At 43.4% G+C, this 22,930-nt stretch overlaps 1 protein-coding gene across 1 annotated transcript in view; it reads right to left on the bottom strand.

Annotated features, from left to right (window-relative positions):
* The window catches only part of map7d1b (MAP7 domain containing 1b), a 52,366-nt gene that overhangs the window by 18,161 nt on the left and 11,275 nt on the right, over positions 1 to 22,930 (bottom strand). Inside the window, exons 2-3 of the mRNA XM_038972191.1 lie at positions 6,730 to 6,984; positions 4,999 to 5,067 (exon numbers count right to left, since the gene is read on the bottom strand). Of these exons, the coding sequence (XP_038828119.1) occupies positions 4,999 to 5,067; positions 6,730 to 6,984 (324 nt within the window). The remainder of the gene's footprint in view (positions 1 to 4,998; positions 5,068 to 6,729; positions 6,985 to 22,930) is intronic.

Raw genomic sequence — 22,930 nt, forward strand, 5'->3', positions numbered from 1 at the left:
AAGTTTGGACACCTACTCATTCAAGGGTTTTTCTTTATTTTTACTATTTTCTACATTATATAAAAATATAAAATATATCAAAACTATGAAATAACACATATGGAATCATGTAGTTACCAAGAAAGTGTTAAACAAATCAAAGTATATTTTATATTTGAGATTCTTCAAAGTAGCCAAACTTTGCCTTGATGATAGCTTTGCACTCTCTTGGCATTCTCTCAACCAGCTTCATAAGGGAGTCCCCTGGAATGCATTTCAATTAACAGGTGTGCCTTGTTAAAAGTTAATTTGTGGAATTTCTTTCCTTCTTAATGCATTTCAGACAATCAGTTGTGTTGTGACAAGGTAGGTGTGTTATACAGAAGATAGCCCTATTTGGTAAAATACCAAGTCCATATTATGGCAAGAACAGCTCAAATAAGCAAAGAGAAACAACAGGCCATCATTACTTTAAGACATGAAGGTCAGTTAATCCGGAAGTTTCTTCAAGTGCAGTCGCAAAAACCATCAAGCGCTATGATGGACCGTCACAGAAAAGGAAGACCCAGAGTTGCCTCTGCTGCAGAGGATAAGTTCATTAGATTTACCAGCTTCAACAATTGCAGTCCAAATAAATGCTTCACAGAGTTCAAGTAACAGACACATCTCACTATCAACTGTTCAGAGGAGACTGCGTGAATCAGGCCTTCATGGTCAAATTGCTGCAAAGAAACCACTACTAAAGGACACCAATAAGAAGAAGAGACTTGTTTGGGCCAAGAAACACAAGCAATGGACATTAGACCGGTGAAATCTGTCCTTTGGTCTGATGAGTCCAAATGTGAGATTTTTGGTTCAACCACCGTGTCTTTGTGAGACGTAGAGTAGGTGAACGGATGATCTCCGCATTTGTGGTTCCCACCGTGAAGCATGGAGGAGGAGGTGTGATGGTGTGGGGGTGCTTTGCTGGTGACACTGTCAATGATTTATTTTGAATTCAAGGCACACTTAACCAGCATGGCTACCACAGCATTCTGCAGCGATATGCCATCCCATCTGGTTTGTGCTTAGTGGGACTATCATTTGTTTTTCAACAGGACAATGACCTAAGACACCTCCAGGCTGTGTAAGGGCTATTTCAGCAAGAAGGAGAAGTGATGGAGTGCTGCATCAGATGACCTGGCCTCCACAATCACACGACCTCAACCCAATTGAGATGGTTTGGGATGAGTTGGACCGCAGAGTGAAGGAAAAGCAGCCAACAAGTGCTCAGCATATGTGGGAACTCCTTCAAGACTGTTGGAAAAGTGTTCCAGGTGAAGCTGGTTCAGAGAATGCCAAGAGTGTGCAAAGCTGTTATCAAGGCAAAGGGTGGCTACTTTGAAGAATTTAAAACTTGTTTGGTTACTACATGATTCCACATGTGTTATTTCATAGTTTTGATGTCTTCACTATTATTCTACAATGTAGAAAATAGTAAATATAAAGAAAAACCCTTGAATGAGTAGGTGTGTCCAAACTTTTGACTGGTACATGGCAGCTATACAAAAAAAACATAAATAAATGTGGTACAGTTAGCTAATCAAGAAAGTTCAGAAGTCATGGATGGGATCATGCACCATTCAGGGTTGTGGAAGCACTTGGGGATAGTGAGCAGAGGAAACATCAGGGTTACATAGCTAATACCTTAGACCTGTTCTCTGTTACCAGCCTATTACCTAACTGGGATATAATCTCTCCATCTCTTTCTATTTATCTCTGCCCTACCTGGTCATAAACAACTCTGAATGACTGAGCAGTACATAATTTGCTGTTTGTTCACTGAGAGGAATTCTGGCCTGGTGATCTGTTAAAGACTTTTTAGAGGCACAAAAGTCTCATGGCTTCCTGGAACCAGATTGGTAAAGGAAGAAAAATAGAATGGGAAGATGAAGACATATTGTTGTTTACATCCTGCAAGAGTTGTAATCCTATTAGAATAATTCTAATAACAGTAAACAAGTAGTTGTTGTAGTAGCATCCTACTGTGTTTTACTAGTGCTTTCTAGCAGATACTGAGTTTCACGCCACAGATTCTGTGGCTCATTCCTGACAGACACGATTAAAATGCAATCATTCGGCTTTGTTTAAAATCCAAGCATGCTGTGCACCAGCTGTGTCCTCTCAGCTCATTAAGCCTTCTCTGAGGTAGACGCCACATGTGTACTGTGTCTCAGAGTGGCATTTCCTGTTCTGCAGTCCCTTGCATGTGGGCCCACTTCCACAACACACATGTTGTTTAGCATGGTGGGGGCAAGCTACTTTTGAAGAGTTTTTGGGGGGCTCATAGTTTTTTGGTGCCCAATTCCACTGCACACGTTTTGTTTAGACCTAAAATGGTGGGGTCTGGATACTCTTGAAGAGATTATTTTTTTCAAGATAATGTCTCAGTGCTGAATGTGAGATGTCCTCACTCCAGGCTGTGTAAGGGCTATTTCACCAAGAAGGAGAGTGATGGAGTGATGCAATCCTCACTCTGAAATATTTAATTTTGGTCCAAATCTGAAATGCATGAGTGTTTGATGTTCTAAGTTAAGTACCTGATTTGTATTCTGTTAACATTCCCCAGCCCTTCTCTATAAATAAGTAAAAGGCTAGAATACTCTAGTCCAGGGGTTCTCAAACATTTTCGGTCCGGGGACCCCTTTTGTGATAGCAAAATAATCATGGACCTCCTCATAATCAGAACACAACTTGCATATAAGGAGATTTACTATGACTTCGGCAGTGCATGGCCGGACGAACCAAGTCTCCGGCCCTGGGAAGGAACATTTTCAAGTCCCACCTCTTGGCATCGGAGAGAAAATCTTCCAGTCCTCAAGCTAATTTCCTGCAATTCTAACCATTTTATCATGGGGAAGAGAGAGAACTTTGCAGTTTTAAAGGTTAAATTACAGTGCATTTATGTTTTAAAAAGATCTATTGTTTTTGGGGAATACAAGAAGTATTGAGTGGGAAAATGTCCAATTGCTGGAGTACTGTGAATACCAATATTCCTGTGAGCCTCCCAGGCCCATGTTGTTCAGGGTTAAGAACATAAACTGTAGCTTAAACGTATTCCACCAATCCCTTGGCCAAAATGTATCTGTTGTTGTTAGTAATATTCATAAAAAAATATTTAAAAATCAGATCTGGCCGCAGACCCCTGCTCTAGTCTGCACCCACAAAGAAAACACTAGCTCGTTTCTCCATCATGATCAAAATTAATTATAGCAATTTTCAGCATCTGAGTGGCAGAAATACAATTAGCTAAATACGTTGAGTGCATGCACCTTAAAATTGTAATGCCATTAGTGTGGCTTTATATACAATGTCCCTTACATAACAACCCTGCACTTTAATATATGTTGTAAATAAACATGTTTGATGTTTTATTGTCACATACACCAGATATGTGCAGTGAAATGTGTTGTTTTACAGGGTCAGCCATAGTAGTACAGTGCCCCTTGAGCAAATTAGGGTTCAGGGTATTGCACAAGGGCACATCAACAGATTTTTCATCTTGTCAGCTCAGGTATTTGAACCAGCTACCATTTGGTTACTGGTCCACCGCTCTAACCACTAGGCTACCTGCCACCCTAAAGTGATAAGTACAAAAGATAATCACATTTAACTTTTTTTGTATGTCATCACCAGTATAGTATATATATGGCTATAAACTTTAGAACATCTAACAATAAAAGCTTGATTCATATCTTACATCTGGACCGACAGAGGTCAGCCAAAGGTTTGCCATTATCAGTCAAATAAAAGTCTCTGTCCGCTGGCTGGCTGGTTGGCTGGCTGGCTGGTTGGCTGGCTGGCTGCTGAAACGATTCCTTGGCATGGCGATTATAATGAAATAAGTAATTACATCTAATCTGTCTGAGAGGCACGTCACGGTCGATTCACGGTAATGACTACACATTTTTCACGCCGCGCCCCAGGGGGATTATGGGACGGCTCAGTGGGATACACCCGCCAAGTCCTTCTCTGATTGGTTGCTCAGGATTTGGCCTCAGTGCAGAGAAAGAGGGGCTTAGGCCAATGTTGTGGGAGAATAGGGTTGGGGAAAATACTAGTCTACTGCATGTCTCTGAGTTGATAATAAGATCAGAATACAATATCATGAAAAATAGACCCTGAAAACATCTGTAGAGAAAAATCGATATTGGAAAGATATTACTAATGCCCCATCAAATTAATGCAAAGTATACATGCAAAAATTGATGGGGGATTTGAACAAATATGGTGAAAGAAAAATATCTGCAAAATGAGAACTTGAAAGAAAAAACATCATGATGGGGTCATATAACTGAACTATCTAATCGTTTCGACCTTCAGAGAAAAACAAGACATTCTAAGGTTCCCAGTGAAAAACGAGGACAACAAACAGAAGACAAAACAACTGATTCATGGAGGAGGTAGAAAAAGGAAAGGACTGTTGAGAAGCATACAGATGGAAATAAAAAGACATTGCATCACCATCACAAGGTGGAGATGTGGAGAATAATAGCATGACTGTTGCTGCTAACAAGTGATGTTACCAGTGCTGTTCTTATAGCCTTACCTTGCAGCTGAGTTTGCTGTTCTGAAGCAGCAATACGAGAGGGAAGACAACAGCAAGTGTCAACAAGCATCAATCATGCAAAAGCAGAACCCATGGCAGAGTATTTCAAATGTAAGACAGGAGATCAGTTAAGGGTTGCGTAATTCAACATATTGAAGGCTACAGTGTCTAATGGGTTAATAATCCCTACATTCTGTATCACTGTCTAGAGTCAGAAACGTTGTGCATCCCAAATGATACCCTATTCCCTTTATAGTGCACTACCTTTGACCAGGGCCCATATGACTATGTAGGGAATAGGGTGCCATTTGGTACGCATCCCTAGACAAGACTAGATACGTCTCTTTGCCCTCCACAACAGGCAAACCCAACATGTCACATAGGATACAATGATATAATTTCTCTATAGCATCTTTTCCTTTAGGGCTTACCAATGTATTTGGCCCTCTCCTCCCTCCGCTCCTTGGCCTGCTTCTGTCGTTGCTCTGTGCTCAACCCATCTAGGCAGAGAAAAATACACTAAGCATACCAAACATTAGGAACACCTTCCTAATATTGAGTTGCACCCCACCCTCAGAGCAGCCTCAATTCGTTGGGGGATGGACTCTACAAGGTGTTGAAAACGTTCCGCAGGGATGCTGGCACATGTTGACTCCAACACTTCCTACAGTTGTGTCAAGTTGGCTGGATGTCCTTTGGATGGTGGACCATTCTTGATACACACGGGAAACTATTGAGCATGAAAAACTCAGCAGCGTTGCAGTTGACACAAAAGCCTGTCACCTACTACCATACCCCGTTCAAAGGCACTTACATGTTTTGTCTTGCTCATTCACCCTCTGAATGGTACACATACACAATTCATGTCTCAATTGTCTCAATGTTTAAAAATCCTTCTTTAACCTGTCTCCTCCCCTTCATCTACACTGATTGAAGTGGATTTAACAAGTGACATCAATAAGGGATCATAGCTTTCACCTGGATTCACCTGGTCACTCTATTTCAAGGAAAGAGCAGGTGTTCCTAATGATTTGTATACACATTGTACATTTATTTTGACCTAAAATATCAATGCACTGCAGAGTCCCAGTGCACAGAACAGCTGATCGCACCTGTCATGTAGAGTACAATAGCATAGCAGAGGTCATGTACTTGAAACAATTATTGTACAAATTCTAAACTACAGTGTGTATTCATATATTCAAGATGAAGGTCTACGTGTGCGTTCCAAATGGCACCCTATTGCCTATATAGAGCATTCATTTTGACCAGAGCCCTATTGACCATGGTGGAAAGCAGTGCACTACATAGGGAATAGGGTGTAATTTAGGACGCAACCTACATCTCCCGCTGCGATGCAACCTACATCTCCCGCTGCGATGCTATAATGTTATTCACTCTACAGTTAAACAGTTTGTGTGAACCCGAATGGAACTCATGTGATCATATATTTTGCACCCTTTCCTGTCTGCAGCAATTATCAATGTTAACTCTGACCCACTTTGATAAATGCAAACAGCATCAGAGGAAGGATTTTTGTATGCATTTCAAATCCTGTTTCAGCCTAGGCACAGATGTACTGTATTTTGGTGGCTGTGGCTGTGGACCGGGCTCTGTTTTGATAAAGCTGTATGTATTGGAAACGGGGCCTTAGGGTAACGCCAATCTCTTTCTGAGGAGCTCAAACTTCATGCTATGTAATATGTATGCCCCGGCCGTAACTATAGCAACCGCTCTTTCCTCCCACCACCATCAAAGGGTGAATTTCTGTACTGGAGTCTTATAAGGCTGGAGTCTGAAGAGACAGGCTGGAGAGTGTTCAGGAAAACTCCCTGAGCCTGAGGTCCTCCTGTCCCAACACAGGGCTTCAGTACTCCCCCCTCTTCCTCAAACCCCACCTCCTTATTCCTGCATACCGTACCATCCACAACAAACGATTTGGGGTTCAGCCATTGCCATCTGTCTGATTGGGTATGTAATGACTAAAGATCAATTCGATCACCAGAATTATTGGATGGTTCTGCCCTCTGTGGACAGGTAGACCAGCTTCAATAGCTCCCTTACTCTACACAATACACTGTATATCTAACCCCAGGCTATTTCCTTATCCTCCTGGTTCTCTCTCTCTCTGGTGCTCAGAGGTGAGACGTTGTATACCGTACCTCCTTTTTTAGGCTGGGGGCTGGTACTAGACCCAGGGGTGCCAGGTCTGGCATCTGTCTTGGTGGAGGACTCTGTCTTTGAGGTGGGCTCTGTTTTGGGACAAATCTCTGTGTTTGGGGAGAGGTCTGTTTTGGGACAGGACTCTGTGTTTGGTGAGAGGTCTGAAATGTCTGAGTCATCTGGTGTCAGTAGGTCCTTGATTATCTCCTTGTCTTCATTCTGGATGGGCCGAGGATCTGGTGTGGAGGGGAGACCTGGAACACAGAGATAACGTTCATCAATGAACGGAAATAAAACACTATACATAAAGGGTAGGTTTGAAGACGAGATTATATATATATATATATACTACTGTTCAAAAATTTGGGGTCACTTAAAAATGTCCTTGTTTTTTGAAAGAAAAGCTTTTTGTCCATTAAAATAACATAAAATTGATCAGAAATACAGTGTAGACATTGTTAATGTTGTAAATGACTATTGTAGCTGGAAATGGCAGATTTGTTATGGAATATCTACATAGGCATATAGAGGCCCATTATCAGCAACCATCACTCCTGTGTTCCAATGGCACGTTGTGTGAGTTAATCCAAGTTTATCATTTTAAAAGGCTAATTGATCATTAGAAAACCCTTTTGTAATTATGTTAGCAAAGCTGAAAACTGTTGTCCTGATTAAAGAAGCAATAAAACTGGCTTTCTTTAGACTAGTTGAGTATCTGGAGCATCAGCATTTGTGGGTTCAATTACAGGCTCAAAATGGCCAGAAACAAAGAACTTTCTTCTGAAACTCGTCAGTCTATTCTTTTTCTGAAAAATGAAGGCTATTCCATTCGAGAAATTGCCAAGAAACTGAAGATCTCGTACAACACTGTGTACTACTCCCTTCACAGAACAGCGAACACTGGCTCTAACCAGAATAGAAAGAGGAGTGGGAGGCCCCGGTGCACAACTGAGCAAGAGGACAAGTATATTAGAGTGTCTAGTTTGAGAAACAGACGCCTCACAAGACCTCAACTGCCAGCTTCATTAAATAGTACCCGCAAAACCCCAGTCTCAACGTCAACAGTGAAGAGGCGACCCCGGGATGCTGGCCTTCAAGGCAGAGTAGCAAAGAAAAAGCCATATCTCAGACTGGCCAATAAAAATGTTGATGTTGAGACTGGTGTTTTGCAGGTACTATTCAATGAAGCTGCCAGTTGAGGACTTGTGAGGCGTCTGTTTCTCAAACGTTTTGGCCCACAGTGAGAAGAAGACAAGGCTCAGCCTAGCTTTAGCAAAAATACTAAGCAAGACACAGTCAAAGGCAAGGAAAGTTAGGGAATACGTAGATTTTTACAATAGATTGAGAGAGGGGGGGGAGAGGGAGTAGACTGATAAAAAGAAAGAGACAGAGATGTCAAATTAGCTTTTTACCAAATTATCATACGACAGACCACGTATTCACCCTGCACACCCTAATTGACAAATAAACTAACAAACCAAAACAAAGGCAAAGTCTTCTCATGTTTGTTGATTTCAAAAAAGGCTTCGACTCAATTTGGCATGAGGGTCTGCTATACAAATTGATGGAAAGTGGTGTTGTGGGAAAAACGTACAACATTATAAAATCTATGTACACAAACAATAAGTGTGCAGATAAAATTGGCAAAAAACATACATTTCTTCCCACAGGGCCTAAGGGTGAGACAGGGATGCAGCTTAAGCCCCACCCTCTTCAACATATATATCAACAAATTGGTGAGGGCACTAGAAAAGTCTGCAGCACCCGGCCTCATCCTACTAGAATCTGAAGTGAAATGTCTACTGTTTGCTGATGATCTAGTGCTTCTGTCACCAACCAAGGAGGGCCTAGAGCAGCACCTAGATCTTCTGCATAGATTCTGCCAGACCTGGGCCCTGACAGTAAATCTCAGTAAGACCAAAATAATGGTGTTCCAAAAAATGTCCAGTCGCCAGGACCACAAATACAGTCATGGCCAAAAGTTTTGAGAATGACACAAATATTAATTTTCACAAAGTTTGCTGCTTCAGTGTCTTTAGATATTTTTGTCAGATGTTACTATGGAATACTGAAGTATAATTACAAGCATTTCATAGGTGTCAAAGGCTTTTATTGACAATTACATGAAGTTGATGCAAAGAGTCATTATTTGCAGTGTTGACCATTCTTTTTCAAGACCTCTGCAATCCACCCTGGCATGCTGTCAATTAACTTCTGGGCCTCATCCTGACTGATGGCAGCCCATTCTTGCATAATCAATGCTTGGAGTTTGTCAGAATTTGTGGGTTTTTGTTTGTCCACCCGCCTCTTGAGGATTGACCACAAGTTCTCAATGGGATTAAGGTCTGGGGAGTTTCCTGGCCATGGACCCAAAATATCAATGTTTTGTTCCTCAAGCCACTTAGTTATCACGTTTGCCTTATGGCAAGGTACTCCATCGTGCTGGAAAAGGCATTGTTCGTCACCCAACTGTTCCTGGATGGTTGGGAGAAGTTGCTCTCGGAGGATGTGTTGGTACCATTCTTTATTCATGGCTGTGTTCTTCGGCAAAATTGTGAGTGAGCCCACTTCCTTGGCTGCAACCCCACACATGAATGGTCTAAGGATGCTTTACTGTTGGCATGCCACAGGACTGATGGTAGCGTTTCCCTTGTCTTCTCCAGACAAGCTTTTTTCCGGATGCCCCAAACAATCGGAAAGGGGATTCATCAGAGAAAATGACTTTACCCCAGTCCTCAGCAGTCCAATCCCTGTACCTTTTGCAGAATATCAGTTATCCCTGATGTTTTTCCTGGAGAGAAGTGGCTTCTTTGCTGGCCTTCTTGACACCAGGCCATTCTCCAAAAGTCTTCGCCTCACTGTGCGTGCAGATGCACTCACACCTGCCTGCTGCCATTCCTGAGCAAGCTCTGTACTGGTGGTGCCCCGATCCCGCAGCTGAATCAACTTTAGGAGACGGTCCTGGCGCTTGCTGGACTTTCTTGGGCGCCCTGAAGCCTTCTTCACAACTATTCAACCGCTCTCCTTGAAGTTCTTGATCATCCGATAAATGGTTGATTTAGGTGCAATCTTACTGGCAGCAATATCCTTGCCTGTGAAGCCCTTTTTGTGCAAAGCAATGATGATGGCACGTGTTTCCTTGCAGGTAACCATGGTTGACAGAGGAAGAACAATAATTCCAAGCACCACGCTCCTTTTGAAGCTTCCAGTCTGTTATTCGAACTCAATCAGTATGACAGAGTGATCTCCAGCCTTGTCCTCGTCAACACTCACACCTGTGTTATTAACGAGAGAATCACTGACATGATGTCAGCTGGTCCTTTTGTGGCAGGGCTGAAATTCAGTGGAAATGTTTTTTGGGGGGGATTCAGTTCATTTGCATGGCAAAGAGGGACTTTGCAAATAATTGCAATTCATCTGATCACTCTTCATAACATTCTGGAGTATATGAAAATTGCCATCATACAAACTGAGGCAGCAGACTTTGTGAAAATTAATATTTGTGTAATCCTCAAAACTTTTGGCCACGACTGTACAAATTCCATCTAGACACAGTTGCCCTAGAGCACATAAAAAACTATACATACCTTGGCCTAAACATCAGCGCCACAGGTAACTTCCACAAAGCTGTGAACGATCTGAGAGACAAGGCATTCTATGCCATCAAAAGGAACATAAAATCCGACATACCAATTTGGATCTGGCTAAAAATACTTGAATCAGTTATAGAACCCATTGCCCTTTATGGTTGTAAGGTCTGGGGTCTGCTCACCAACCAAGAATTCACGAAATGGGACAAACACCAAATTAATACCCGCTAATTATCAAAATCCAGAAAAGAGACGTTAAATTCTACTTCCACCTAAAAGGAAGCGATTCCCAAATATTCCATAACAAAGCCATCACCTACAGAGAGATGTATCTGGATTAGAGTCCCCTAAGCAAGCTGGTCCTGGGGCTCTGTTCACAAACACAAACACACCCCACAGAGCCCCAGGACAGCAACACAATTGGACCCAACCAAATCATGAGAAAACAAAAAGATAATTACTTGACACATTGGAAAGAATTAACAAAAAAACAGAGCAAACTAGAATGCTATTTGGCCCTAAACAGAGAGTACACAGTGGCAGAATACCTGACCACTGTGACTGACCCAAACTTAAGGAAAGCTTTGACCGTGTACAGACTCAGTGAGCATAGCCTTGCTATTGAGAAAGGCCGCCATAGCCTGTCTTCTCTTGAGAGCCAGGTCTGCCTATGTGCACACTGCCCACAAAATGAGGTGGAAACTGAGCTGCACTTCCTAATCTCCTACCCAATGTATGACCATGTTAGAGACACATATTTCCCTCAGATTACACAGAGCCACAAAGAATTCGAAAACAAACCCAATTTTGATAAACTCCCATATCTACTGGGTGAAATACCACAGTGTGCCATCACAGCAGCAAGATTTGTGACCTGTTGCCACAAGAAAAGGTCAACCAGTGAAGAACAAACACCATTGTAAATACAAACCATATTTTTGCTTATTTATTTTACCTTTTGTACTTTAACCATTTGTACATCGTTACAACACTGTATATATACATAATATGACATTTGTAATGTCTTTATTCTTTTGGAATTTCTGTGAGTGTAATGTTTACTGTTCATTTTATTGTTTATTTCACTTTTGTATATTATCTACTTCACTTGCTTTGGCAATGTTAACATGCCAATAAAGCACCTTGAATTGAATTGAGAGAGAGGGAGAGAGTACAGAGAAAAAGAAATAGAGAGATGGTATCAGAAAAATAAGAGCGTGAGAGAGAAAGGGGGGGAGGGAGTAGATTAAGAAAAAGAATGGGAGAGAGTAGACTGAGAAAAAGAAAGAGAGAGTAGACTTAGAAAAAGAAAGGGAGAGAGTAGATTGAGAGGGAGGGAGGGAGGGAGACTAAAAATATAGGCTATATTTCCATCAAGCACTATCAACAAATGCAGAGAAAAGGCTCAGCCGTAGAGCGCCATTTTGAGGGGCAAACAGGCCAATTTCAATACAGGGCTTTTCTGAAAAGGAAAGTGCTGACGTAACATTTAGAATGGCTAATTAATGATGTGCCAACCTCTGCAAAAGCTCTTAAAATGCTAAATATGCTGCTGGTTACTCAAGCTCTGTTCTGGAACTGCAACATGATCCCTCTGAGTGGGGTATGCAGTGTTTCCCCTAGGATGTTTTTCAGCAGTGGTAGCAAAAGTTTGCGTGGGAGGGGGGATTTCCTTTTGCTGGGGGGGTCCGGGGTCATGCACCCCCATTTTAACATTTCCAAGATTTCTAAAAACATGTTTTTACTTAGTCATAATGGGTTATTGTGTGTACATGGGTGATAAAATAAAATAAAAGATTTAATCCATTTTGAATTGAGGCTGTAACACAACAAAATGTGGAATAAATCACAGGGTATGAATACTTTCTGAAGGCACTGTACCTCATTTAAAACCACCTAAAGACTCAAAGCATCAAATGCTACAAATATACATTGCAACTTGTCATTCCAGGGTTTTTTTCTGGAACAAAAGGGGGCTTAGGATTTGGGTGTGGCGGGGGCATGGTAGTGGACATGGCCTGCTGCTGCTAAATTAATATAGGGTAAACACTGGGATGTATGAGTCGACAGAATGTGACGTGTGCACATCGACCATTGGAATGAAATACCATACCATCAGGCAGATACTTTTCAGTAACACATAATCAGTAGCATTCAAAGTCAAGTTACAGTACATATCATATTCTCTATAGGATTCACTAACAAAAGCATGATAAAGCATAATCAGTCTTTGCTCTGATCTTCAGTCCTTGGACCAAGCTTCTTAACATCTGACCTTTGGACAGGTGACAGACAGGTCACAGGAAGCCAAAACATATCCTGTATTAATACCTCATCAGACGTTGTTTTTACACTTGGCTCTCCTGCTGACTGTGTCTGCGTCCCAGATGGAACCCTATTCCCTATATAATGCACTACTTTTGACCAGATTCCTATGAGCAGGCCCATCCTCAGACCCTTTGATGGGTCTGAGGAGAGGGATACGCTCCATCTGCCCACTGTGAGCTTAATGTGAGTCAGAGAGCAGGCTGGATGCCTTCACACCTATATCACACAACAATATCCTTCTCTTTCTTTGTCTCGCTCTTTCTTTTCCTCTCTCTCTCTCCCTCTCCCCTTCTGTTCCTTTTTTTGTCTCTCTTTCTTTCTTTTGTTGCCCTTTGAATCATTGTAGAGATGCACAATTTATCTTCTCCCTTGTTCTACTGAAACTCCCCCTCTCTCTATCAATCTCTGTCTCTCTCTCCCTTCTCCTCCCTCGCTGTTCTCCATCGGTCTTTGTAGAGGTGTGCAATTTTTCTTCACCCTCCCCCCAACGCTCTCTCCCTCTTTCTCTCCTTTTCTCTCTCCCCCACCATGCGTCATTATGTCGTAGTGCAGTTTGTCACTGTGAGCACCAGTGTTGCTGTTACAACCAGGCCCAGACAGCAGCTGAATAGCACAGTCTACAGACAGACACAGAGCCCTAGGTCCTGGTCAAAAGTAGTGCACTATATAGGGAATAGGGTGCCATTTTGGACAGAGAACAAACACTCACCAAACCCCATAAATCACATATTAACACTGGGCCTCTCTCCAGCTGCCTCTATTTACAGTATACACATCCAGCCAGGGATGGCAACACAGAGGCGAAATCATAGCAGGTTAATGGGAGGATAATTAAGAAATAAGAATTGAGGGGGTGTGGTATATGGCCAATATACCACGGCTAAGGGCTGTTCTTACCACGACGCAACGGAGAGTGCCTGGATACAGCCCTTAGCCGTGGTATATTGGGCATATACCACAAACCCCCGAGGTGCCTTAGTGCTATTATAAACTGGTTACCAACGTAATTAGAAGAGTAAAAATAAATGTTTTGTCATACACGTGGTATATGGCTTTCAGCTTATCAGCATTCATGGCTCGAACCACCCAGTTTATAATGTGCATTGAATCATCTGTCAAGATGACAGAACAACTGCAGCTTTCTGCAAAGAGAATCACTCCACTTGTAACTGCCAGAAAATACAATGTGATTTGGCAAGAATAGTACGATAAACCTGCCCAGAGAGTAAACTTGGAATATTTGAACATTACATCACAAGAACCGCAAAATATGACCTAAATAAGAGTGCCATACATTGAGAGGGAAAAGGTGAAGAAACACCCCACAGTACTACATTGACAGTGTGAAGGACTATCATGAGTTCAAGAAGCATATCCAGGTCTGTTGGATAACTGGGAGGAAAAGGTTGAAGACACCCTTCAGCTATTATAGTGTCATGAGAGAAAGGTGAGAGAGCCCACCTCTGTCACTGAACTATAAACCCTCACACAACTGGGAAAGACATGAAAAGGTAAAATGTCCAACTTTCCAAAAGCTAAAATAGAAGCTATTGTGAACTCTCTGGATAGAAACAGGAACTTAGCTAAAACCACACAACAGAGGGAGAGAGGATGACAGAGTCTGACTTCATCCCAAGTCAAATTTGGGGGTGGTTTTGAAACTGTGCTATGGGGTTATTACAGTAATAAGTATGTTTGTGTGGGTGTGGCCCTGTGTTTTCATCTCTGGGCTTTAATGATGTTGAGGGAAGGAACCAAAAGTGGAAGGAGGGGCAGGACAAGAGGGAAGGAGAGAACAGAAACAAACTCCAAAAGGAACAGACTGTGTGGAAGGAACATTGTGGAACGTTCTGTTAGAAAAACACTAAAGTTGTTTTCATTCGTGAGTCAATCTGTGAGTCTGGTATGGTTGGGTTGTTTATAGGAAGAGTATAAGCAAGTCCAAAATAGTTTCAGTTCATATTTGATCACTCTGATCATTTTGTAACAAAATACTGTACATTATAATTTCATAGGGACGTAGTCAAACACAATTCATCTTAGTAACTATAAAGAGCTCCGGCTCCATGTCTTAAAGGCCCTTCAGATATGTTCCTAGTCCACTCAACATGTGTAGGTCTCATCAACTAGGCCTATTCATGTGACAGGCCCCCAATGAACACACAAACACAGATCCAGCAGATTCACCCTCCTCCGCCCTCCTCCGCTCCGTCCCTTCTTCCGCTCAGCTCCCCTCTACCGCAGCCGGCCATCTCAGGTTTCTGTGCCACTCTGACAGACACAGGAGTTAAAAATAGTGACAAGCAGCTCGGAGCACGGTGCACCCTACGCAGAATGTCAACCATACATGGGACTGGGCTTCTGCTGTGGCACCTTTGGAAAATCACAGAGGCTGGAAGCATGCTCCGACGGTGAGTATAAGACAGTAAAAATCCCAAAGAAAGATAAAGTAATAAGTAAGTAGGTGGAAATTATAAGCAAATTAGAGTATTAACAAATCTATGTGAGAACTGCTTTACACAGGCCAGGACAAGATCATTGTTGTTACATAAGAATTGTGATCAAGTCAAGAGAAGTCCATTCTGGGTATGTTACACACTGCATTAGCCTAAGTACTGTAAGTGGAGCCTGCAATGGGGGCTGCGTTTGACAGAGGCAGTGTGTGTGCAGTTTAGAGTCTGTCTGCTGAGGGAGGGAGGGAGGGAGGGAGGGAGGGAGGGAGGGAGGGAGGGAGGGAGGGAGGGAGAGAGGGAGAGAGGGAGAGAGGGAGAGAGGGAGAGAGGGAGAGAGGGAGAGAGGGAGAGAGAGAGAGAGAGAGAGAGAGAGAGAGAGAGAGAGAGAGAGAGAGAGAGAGAGAGAGAGAGAGAGAGAGAGAGAGAGAGGCACCAGCATACTGGATCTGGGTCAGGCTGACCTCAGGAATCCCTGGTATGTGCACTTCCCCTGTGTCTCAGTGTTTGTGTCTCAGTGATTGTGTCTCAGTGTGTGTGTCTCAGTGAGTATGTCACAGTGTGTGTGTACAGTGTTTGTGGCTGGATGGCAACATGGTAAGAGTGACAGTGACCCCCAGTGAGGAGAGAGAGAGACAAAGGTAGACAGTCATAATAAACAATATATCAACAACAACTCAACCGGGACAAGAGACAACATGGCTCCAATGAGGCCTACATTCAACAGTCTTTCTTCTACAATCACTTTCCCAGCTCCATCAGTGGCAGACAACACAGTCTCTGACCACTATAAAACCAAGTAAACCAGAAGGTCAGGGAGTCCAGTCATTCACGCAGCAACCTGTGCCATAACCATCCTCTCTGGGCCCATCCATGACTCCCAGACATCAATAACACCTTAAGCATCTTAGAACTCCCTCACAAGCATCTACAATGGGAACGGAGCAATAAAACAAACATTGGCTGAACCTTTGAACTTTTATAATTATCACCCAGCCACCTCAGTAGCTATTTAAAGATGCCACCAGATGGTCAGTCCTTGCATCCATTGCTCTGTCTATGAAATTGAGAGAGGTTACCTTTCTCCAACCCTATCCCTCAGCTGTTTAACCAAAAACAGTGGAGGGGTATCCACTTGGTTGTTGTTTGAACTGCAGACTGCCCCTGTAGAGGCCACCAGATGAAGACAGCCATAGCAGTCCTAGAGAGCCCAGAAAGACCAACAACTGTAACGAATCACTGTCTCTCTTGGAAAAACACTACTTTAAGTTTAGTTCAATGAAAGGGCGCTTTCAGAAAATATTTTATATTCTAAAGCAGCCTTTCAATTACAGGGCGCTTGCGCTCAAAGATATGCTCACTATGTGCAGCACTCCACAATCTTTCATACATTTCTGTCTTCATTAAGTTTCAACTAACTTCCATGGTGCTGGTGCAGCATTTAGGCTAACTCAGACATTTGGATTATGTTAAAACAGTAACGAGAAGAAATTAAAATATTGTTTTTCACAGAGTTAATTCTGCTGTATAGTTTCTTTCAACAGCCATATGTTGTTGTATTGGCGCCGAAAAACATGGCTGACGTTTACATTCTCCCAACCAATTGTGCTATTTTGTAAGATTTTTGGGGTTTTGTGTAAGATGCAGGAAAAGGGGCCGCAGATCGGGCAGCCTTCTGAGAAGCCGGAGGAGAGCGAGTAAACTCCCACTGCCTGTCACGTTCTGACCATAGTTCTTATGTGTTTTGCTTATTTTAGTGTTGGTCAGGACGTGAGCTGGGTGTTGTGTGTCTTGTTTGTCCGTTTCTATGTTTGGCCTAATATGGTTCTCAATCAGAGGCAGATGTTTTGTATTGTCTCTGATTGGGAATCATATATAGGTGGCTTGTTTTGTGTTGGGGATTGTGGGTGGTTGTTTCCTGTCTTTGTGTTTTCTCTGCACCAGCTAGGACTGTATCGGTTTGCCACATTTGTTATTTTGTATTTGTTTAGTGTTCACAGTATTTTCGTAATTAAATATGTTGAGCACAAACTACGCTGCGTCTTGGTCCGATCCCTGTTACACCTCCTCTTCAGACGAAGAGGAGGAAGGCTGCCGTTACACTGCCATCCGTTCTTTTGCTAATGTGCAATCGTTAGAAAATAAAATTGATGACCTACTATTAAGATTATCCTACCAACGGGACATTAAAAACTGTAACATCTTATGTTTCACCGAGACGTCGCTGAACGACAATACGGACAATATAGAGCAAGCAGGATTTCCCATGCACCGGCAGAACAGAGACGCTACCTCTGGTAAGACGAGGGGTGGGGGTGTGTGTCTTTTTGTCAATAACAGCTGGTGCGCGATGTCTAATATTAAAGAAGTCTCGAGGTATTGCTCGCCTGAGGTAGAGTACCTTATGATAAGCTGTAGACCACACTATCTACCAAGAGAGTTCTCATCTGTATTATTTGTAGCCATCTATTTACCACCACAGAACGAAGCTGGCACTAAGACCACTCTCAACCAACTCTATCAGGCCATAAGCAAAGAAGAAAATGCTCACCCAGAAGCGGCGCTCCTAGTGGCCGGGGACTTTAATACAGGCAAACTTAAATCAGTTTTACCAAATTTTTACCAGCATGTCCCATGCAACTAGAGGGAAAAGAAATCCGAGACCACCTTTACTCCACACACAGAGATGCGTACAAAGCTCTCCCCCGCCCTCCATTTGGCAAATCTGACCATAATTCTATCCTCCTCATTCCTGCTTAGAAGCAAAAACTAAAGCAGGGAGTACCAGTGACTCGCTCAATGTGGAAGTGGTCAGATGACGCGGATGCTACACTACAGGACTGTTTTGCTAGCACAGACTGGAATTTGTTCCGGGATTCATCCAATGGCATTGAGGAGTACACCACCTCAGTCACCGGCTTCATCAAAAAATGCATCGACAACGTCGTCCCCACAGTGACTGTACATACATATTCCAACCAGAAGCCATGGATTACAGGCAACATCCGCATTGAGCTAAAGGCTAGAGCTGCCGCTTTCAAGGAGCAAGAGACTAATCCGGACACTTATAAGAAATCCCGCTATGCCCTCAGACGAACCATCAAACAAGCAAAGCGTCAATACAGGATTAAGATTAATCCTACTACACCGGCTCTGACGCTCATCGGATGTGGCAGGGCTTGAAAACTATTACGGACTACAAAGGGAAACCCAGACGCGAGCTGCCCAGTGACGCGAGCCTACCAGATGAGCTAAATGCCTTTTATGCTCGCTTCGAGGCAAGCAACACTGAAGCATGCACAAGAGCACCAGCTGTTCTGGATGACTGTGTGATAACGCTCTCAGTAGCCGATGTGAATAAAACCTTTAAACAGGTTAACATTCACAAAGCCACTGGGCCAGATGGATTACCAGGACGCGTACTCAAAGCATGTGCGGACCAACTGTCAAGTGTCAACCTCTCCCTGACCGAGTCTGTAATACCTACATGTTTCAAGCAGACCACCATAGTCCCTGTGCCCAAGGAAACGAAGGTAACCTGCCTAAATGATTACCACCCCGTCGGTAGCCATGAAGTTCTTTGAAAGGCTGGTCATGGATCACATCAACAACATCCTCCCGGACACCCTAGACCCACTCCAATTCGCATACCACCCCAACAGATCCACAGATGACGCAATCTCAATCGCACTCCACACTGCCCTTTCTCACCTGGACAAAAGGAACACCTATGTAAGAATGCTGTTCATTGACTACAGCTCAGCGTTCAACACCATAGTGCCCACGAAGCTCATCCCTAAGCTAAGAACTCTGGGACTAAACACCTCCCTCTGCAACTGGATCCTGGACTTCCTGACAGGCCAACCCCAGGTGGTAAGAGTAGGCAACAACACGTCTGCCATGCTGATCCTTAACACTGGGGCCCCTCAGGGGTGTGTACTTAGTCCTCTCCTGTATTCCATGTTCACCGAAAACAGCGTGGCCAAACACGACTCCAACACCATCATTATGTTTGCTGACGACACAAAAGTGGTAGGCCTGATCACCGACAACGATAAGACGGCCTATGGGGAGGAGGTCAGAGAACTGGCAGTGTGGTGCCAGGACAACAACCTCTCCCTCAATGTGAGCATGACAAAGGAGCTGATCGTGGACTACAGAAAAAGGCGGCCGAACAGGCCCCCCATTAACATCAATGGGGCTGTAGATGAGCACATCACCAACGAACTGTCATGGTCCAAACACACCAAGACAGTCGTGAAGAGGGCACAACAACACCTTTTCTCCCTCAGGAGACTGAAAATATTTGGCATGGGTCCCCAGATCCTCAAAAGGTTCTACAGCTGCACCATTGAGAGCATCCTGACCGGTTGCATCACCGCCTGGTATGGCAACTGCTCGGAATCTGACCGTAAGGCGCTACAGAGGGTAGTGCGAACGGCCCAGTACATCACTGGGGCCAAGCTTCCTGCCATCCAGGACCTAAATAATAGGCGGTGTCAGAGGAAAGCCCATAAAATTGTCAGAGACTCCAGTCACCCAAGTTATAGACTGTTTTATCTGCTACCGCACGGCAAGCGGCTCCTCATCAGCTTCTACCCCCAAGCCATAAGACTGCTGAACAATTAATAAAATCGCCACTGGACAATTTACATTGACCCCCTCCCTTTTGTACACTGCTGCTACTTGCTGTTTATTATCGATAAATAGTCACTTCACCCCCACCTACATGTACAAATGACCTCAACTAACCTGTACCCCCGCACACTGACTCGGTACCGGTGCCCCCTGTATATAGCCTTGTTATTGTTATTCTTATTGTGTTACTTTTTATTATTACTTTTTACTTTAGTCTACTTGGTAAATATTTTCTTAACTCTTCTTGAACTGCACTGTTGGTTAAGGGCTTTTAAGTAAGCATTTCACGGTAAGGTCTACAGTTGTTGTATTCGGCGCATGTGACAAATAAAGTTTGATTTGATTTGACTGTCTATGGCACAGCCTAGAGGCTGTGTTTGCAAGTCTAGCCTGCTCATTCTGTTTCATGGCCTAGACTACTGCTAGAGTGCAGCAATCCAGGTGCCTTTACTGACAATCATGGCTAATGGCTCCTCCAGCGAGCTTCGTTTTGGTATCATCACATTAACTATATCAGCGCTGGAGATGCTGCTGTGGGACCAACACTTTACATCAATATGGAATATGGAAGCCCAATATGGAATACCCCCATCCGTCCCATCCATCCCCTGCCATTAAAAGAGTTAGAGAGCCAGAGCAGTTATAGGGACTCATGTGAGGGAATCAGCTGAATGCTAAGGTTAGACTGCCTGCCAAGGATCTCTACTGATGGTAGGAAACTCCTCATCCCTATCCCCTGCCATTAAGAACCAGAGAGGTTACAGAGATTCATGTGAGTGCTAAGGTTAGAATAGACTGCCTGCCATGGATCTCTATCTAGAGGGAATGGATCCGAAGGCAACTATAAGAGGAAACTGTAGACGACAGCTGGCTGAGGAACGTGACTCGTCAGTCCTCCTGTGGAACGAACAAGGGCAATCTGACTCCAACTCTGCTGAGACTTTCAGTCAGCATGAACTGGGTTACACACTCACACAGATAGACAATATAGAGAAAAGCATGAATCATAAATGGAATCATCAATGATTCAACATGTTCCTGCTCTGCATTCACGAGATGAAGTATGGTTAGAATAGAAGTTATGGAAGTGTTGGCAAACATTAACAGACAGAGATAGAGAAAAGAGGTGAGGCGTTAAGATGGACGGAGCTTTTACAGGAGGGTTCATCCCAAATGGCACCCTATTCCCTTTAGAGTGCACTACTTTTGACCAGGGCCGGTGCAATATGTAGGGAATATGGGGCCATTTGGGAGGAAGACAGGGAGAACATAGACTGGGTGTGGTGACTGTAGAGGAGCCATGGAGGCTGACAGACCATGACCTCATCGTTATGTCACACATCCTCTATAGATGGGATGTCATTAGTGCAGTGCATGATGGGAATGAAAACAAGGGTTGCTGCATGATCTTAATACTGGAGAGAGATGTGATTTAAATAGAGAAATATGGGACTTCAAGTGTGTTTGGTGTTAGAGAGACAGAAAGAGAGAGACAGAAAGAGAGAGAGAGACAGAGAAAGACAGAGAGAGACAGAGAGAGAGAGATACTGAAGTGTATATTTTCATCAAAATGAAAGCACTATTAACAGAGGAAGAGTTGAGTCAGTTCCTGCTGACATGCTATCAGGTCATGGGACGCATTCCAGAGCAGTTGCTCCAGCTAGCTCCTATTTGTTTTCATATGAACAACATTAGCCTTATTAGAAATAAAAATTGCCTCAGCATGGCTTCTCCCTACTGACACAAACCCACACATTCAAACACATATACACACACACCCACACACACACACACACACAACACAAAGACCAAACTGCAGCAGGGGAGGGGAGGGGGCCATAGACAGTTTAAGGAGGGAACATCTGGAGTGGTGGGGTTCAGTCCTGCAGAATCAGCAACATACATACAGTAAAGCCTCCACACATACTCATACCACCACTTCCTAGCTCCGCCTGGGAGCCCTCACTCACCGCAGGTGTAAAAATCTGTGATATATGTGTATACTGTAAATATGCTATGCAAGCACATATGACATAGCTTATCACAGCCCACTTCACATAGCTTATCACAGCCCACTTCACAGTCATGACTAATAGAACATGCCATGTGAGAAACACAACCCTGGACAATGAGAAACCTTGAGAAACTGTCTTAGGTCTCATAAACACAGTCAATATACAGTAGACAACCTGCTTCATAGAGACTAGCTACAGCTGATACTCCCTAGAGTAATGCAATCAACTCTGTTGTGTTTTTGGACTCATGAAGTCGGTCATCCTGTAGAGAACAGAGAGAAGAGCTAGCTAGCTTTTTTTAAATTTCACCTTTATTTAACCAGGTAGGCCAGCTGAGAACAAGTTCTTATGTATAACTGCGACCTGGCCAAGATAAAGAAAAGCAGTGTGACACAAACAACACAGAGTTACACTTGGAATGAACAAACGTATAGTCAATAACACAATAGAAAAGTATATATACAGTGTGTGCAAATTAAGTAAGATTAGGGAGGTAAGGCAATAAATAGGCCATAGTGGCGAAATAATTACAATTTAGCAATTAAACACTGGAGTGATAGATGTGCAGAAGATGAATGTGCAAGTACAGATACTGGGGTGCAAAGGAGCAAACAAAAATATTTAACAATATGGGGATGAGGTAGTTGCCTGGGCTATTTACAGATGGGCTATGTACAGATGCAATGATCTGTAAGCTTCTCTGACAGTTGATGCTTAAAGTTAGTGAGGGAGATATGAGTCTCCAGCTTCAGTGATTTTTGCAATTCGTTCAGGTCATTGGCAGCAGAGAACTGGAAGGAAAGGCAGCCAAAGGAGGAGTTCGCTTTGGGGATGACCAGTGAAATATACCTGCTGGAGCGAGTGCTACGGGTGGGTGCTGCTATGGTGACCAGTGAGCTGAGATAAGGCGGGGCTTTACCTAGCAAAGACTTATAGATGACCTGGAGCCAGTGGGTTTGGCAACGAATATGAAGCGAGGGCCAGCCAACAAAAGCATACAGGTCGCAGTGGTGGGTAGTATATGGGGCTTTGGTGACAAAATAGATGGCACTGTGATAGACTGCATCCAATTTGCTGAGTAGAGTGTTGGAGGCTCTTTTGTAAATGACATCGCGAAGTCAAGGATCGGTAGGATAGTCAGTTTCACGAGGGTATGTTTGGCAGCATGAGTGAAGGATG

This window comes from Salvelinus namaycush, chromosome 32, assembly GCF_016432855.1.
Source record: "Salvelinus namaycush isolate Seneca chromosome 32, SaNama_1.0, whole genome shotgun sequence".
Classification (NCBI taxonomy): domain Eukaryota; kingdom Metazoa; phylum Chordata; class Actinopteri; order Salmoniformes; family Salmonidae; genus Salvelinus; species Salvelinus namaycush.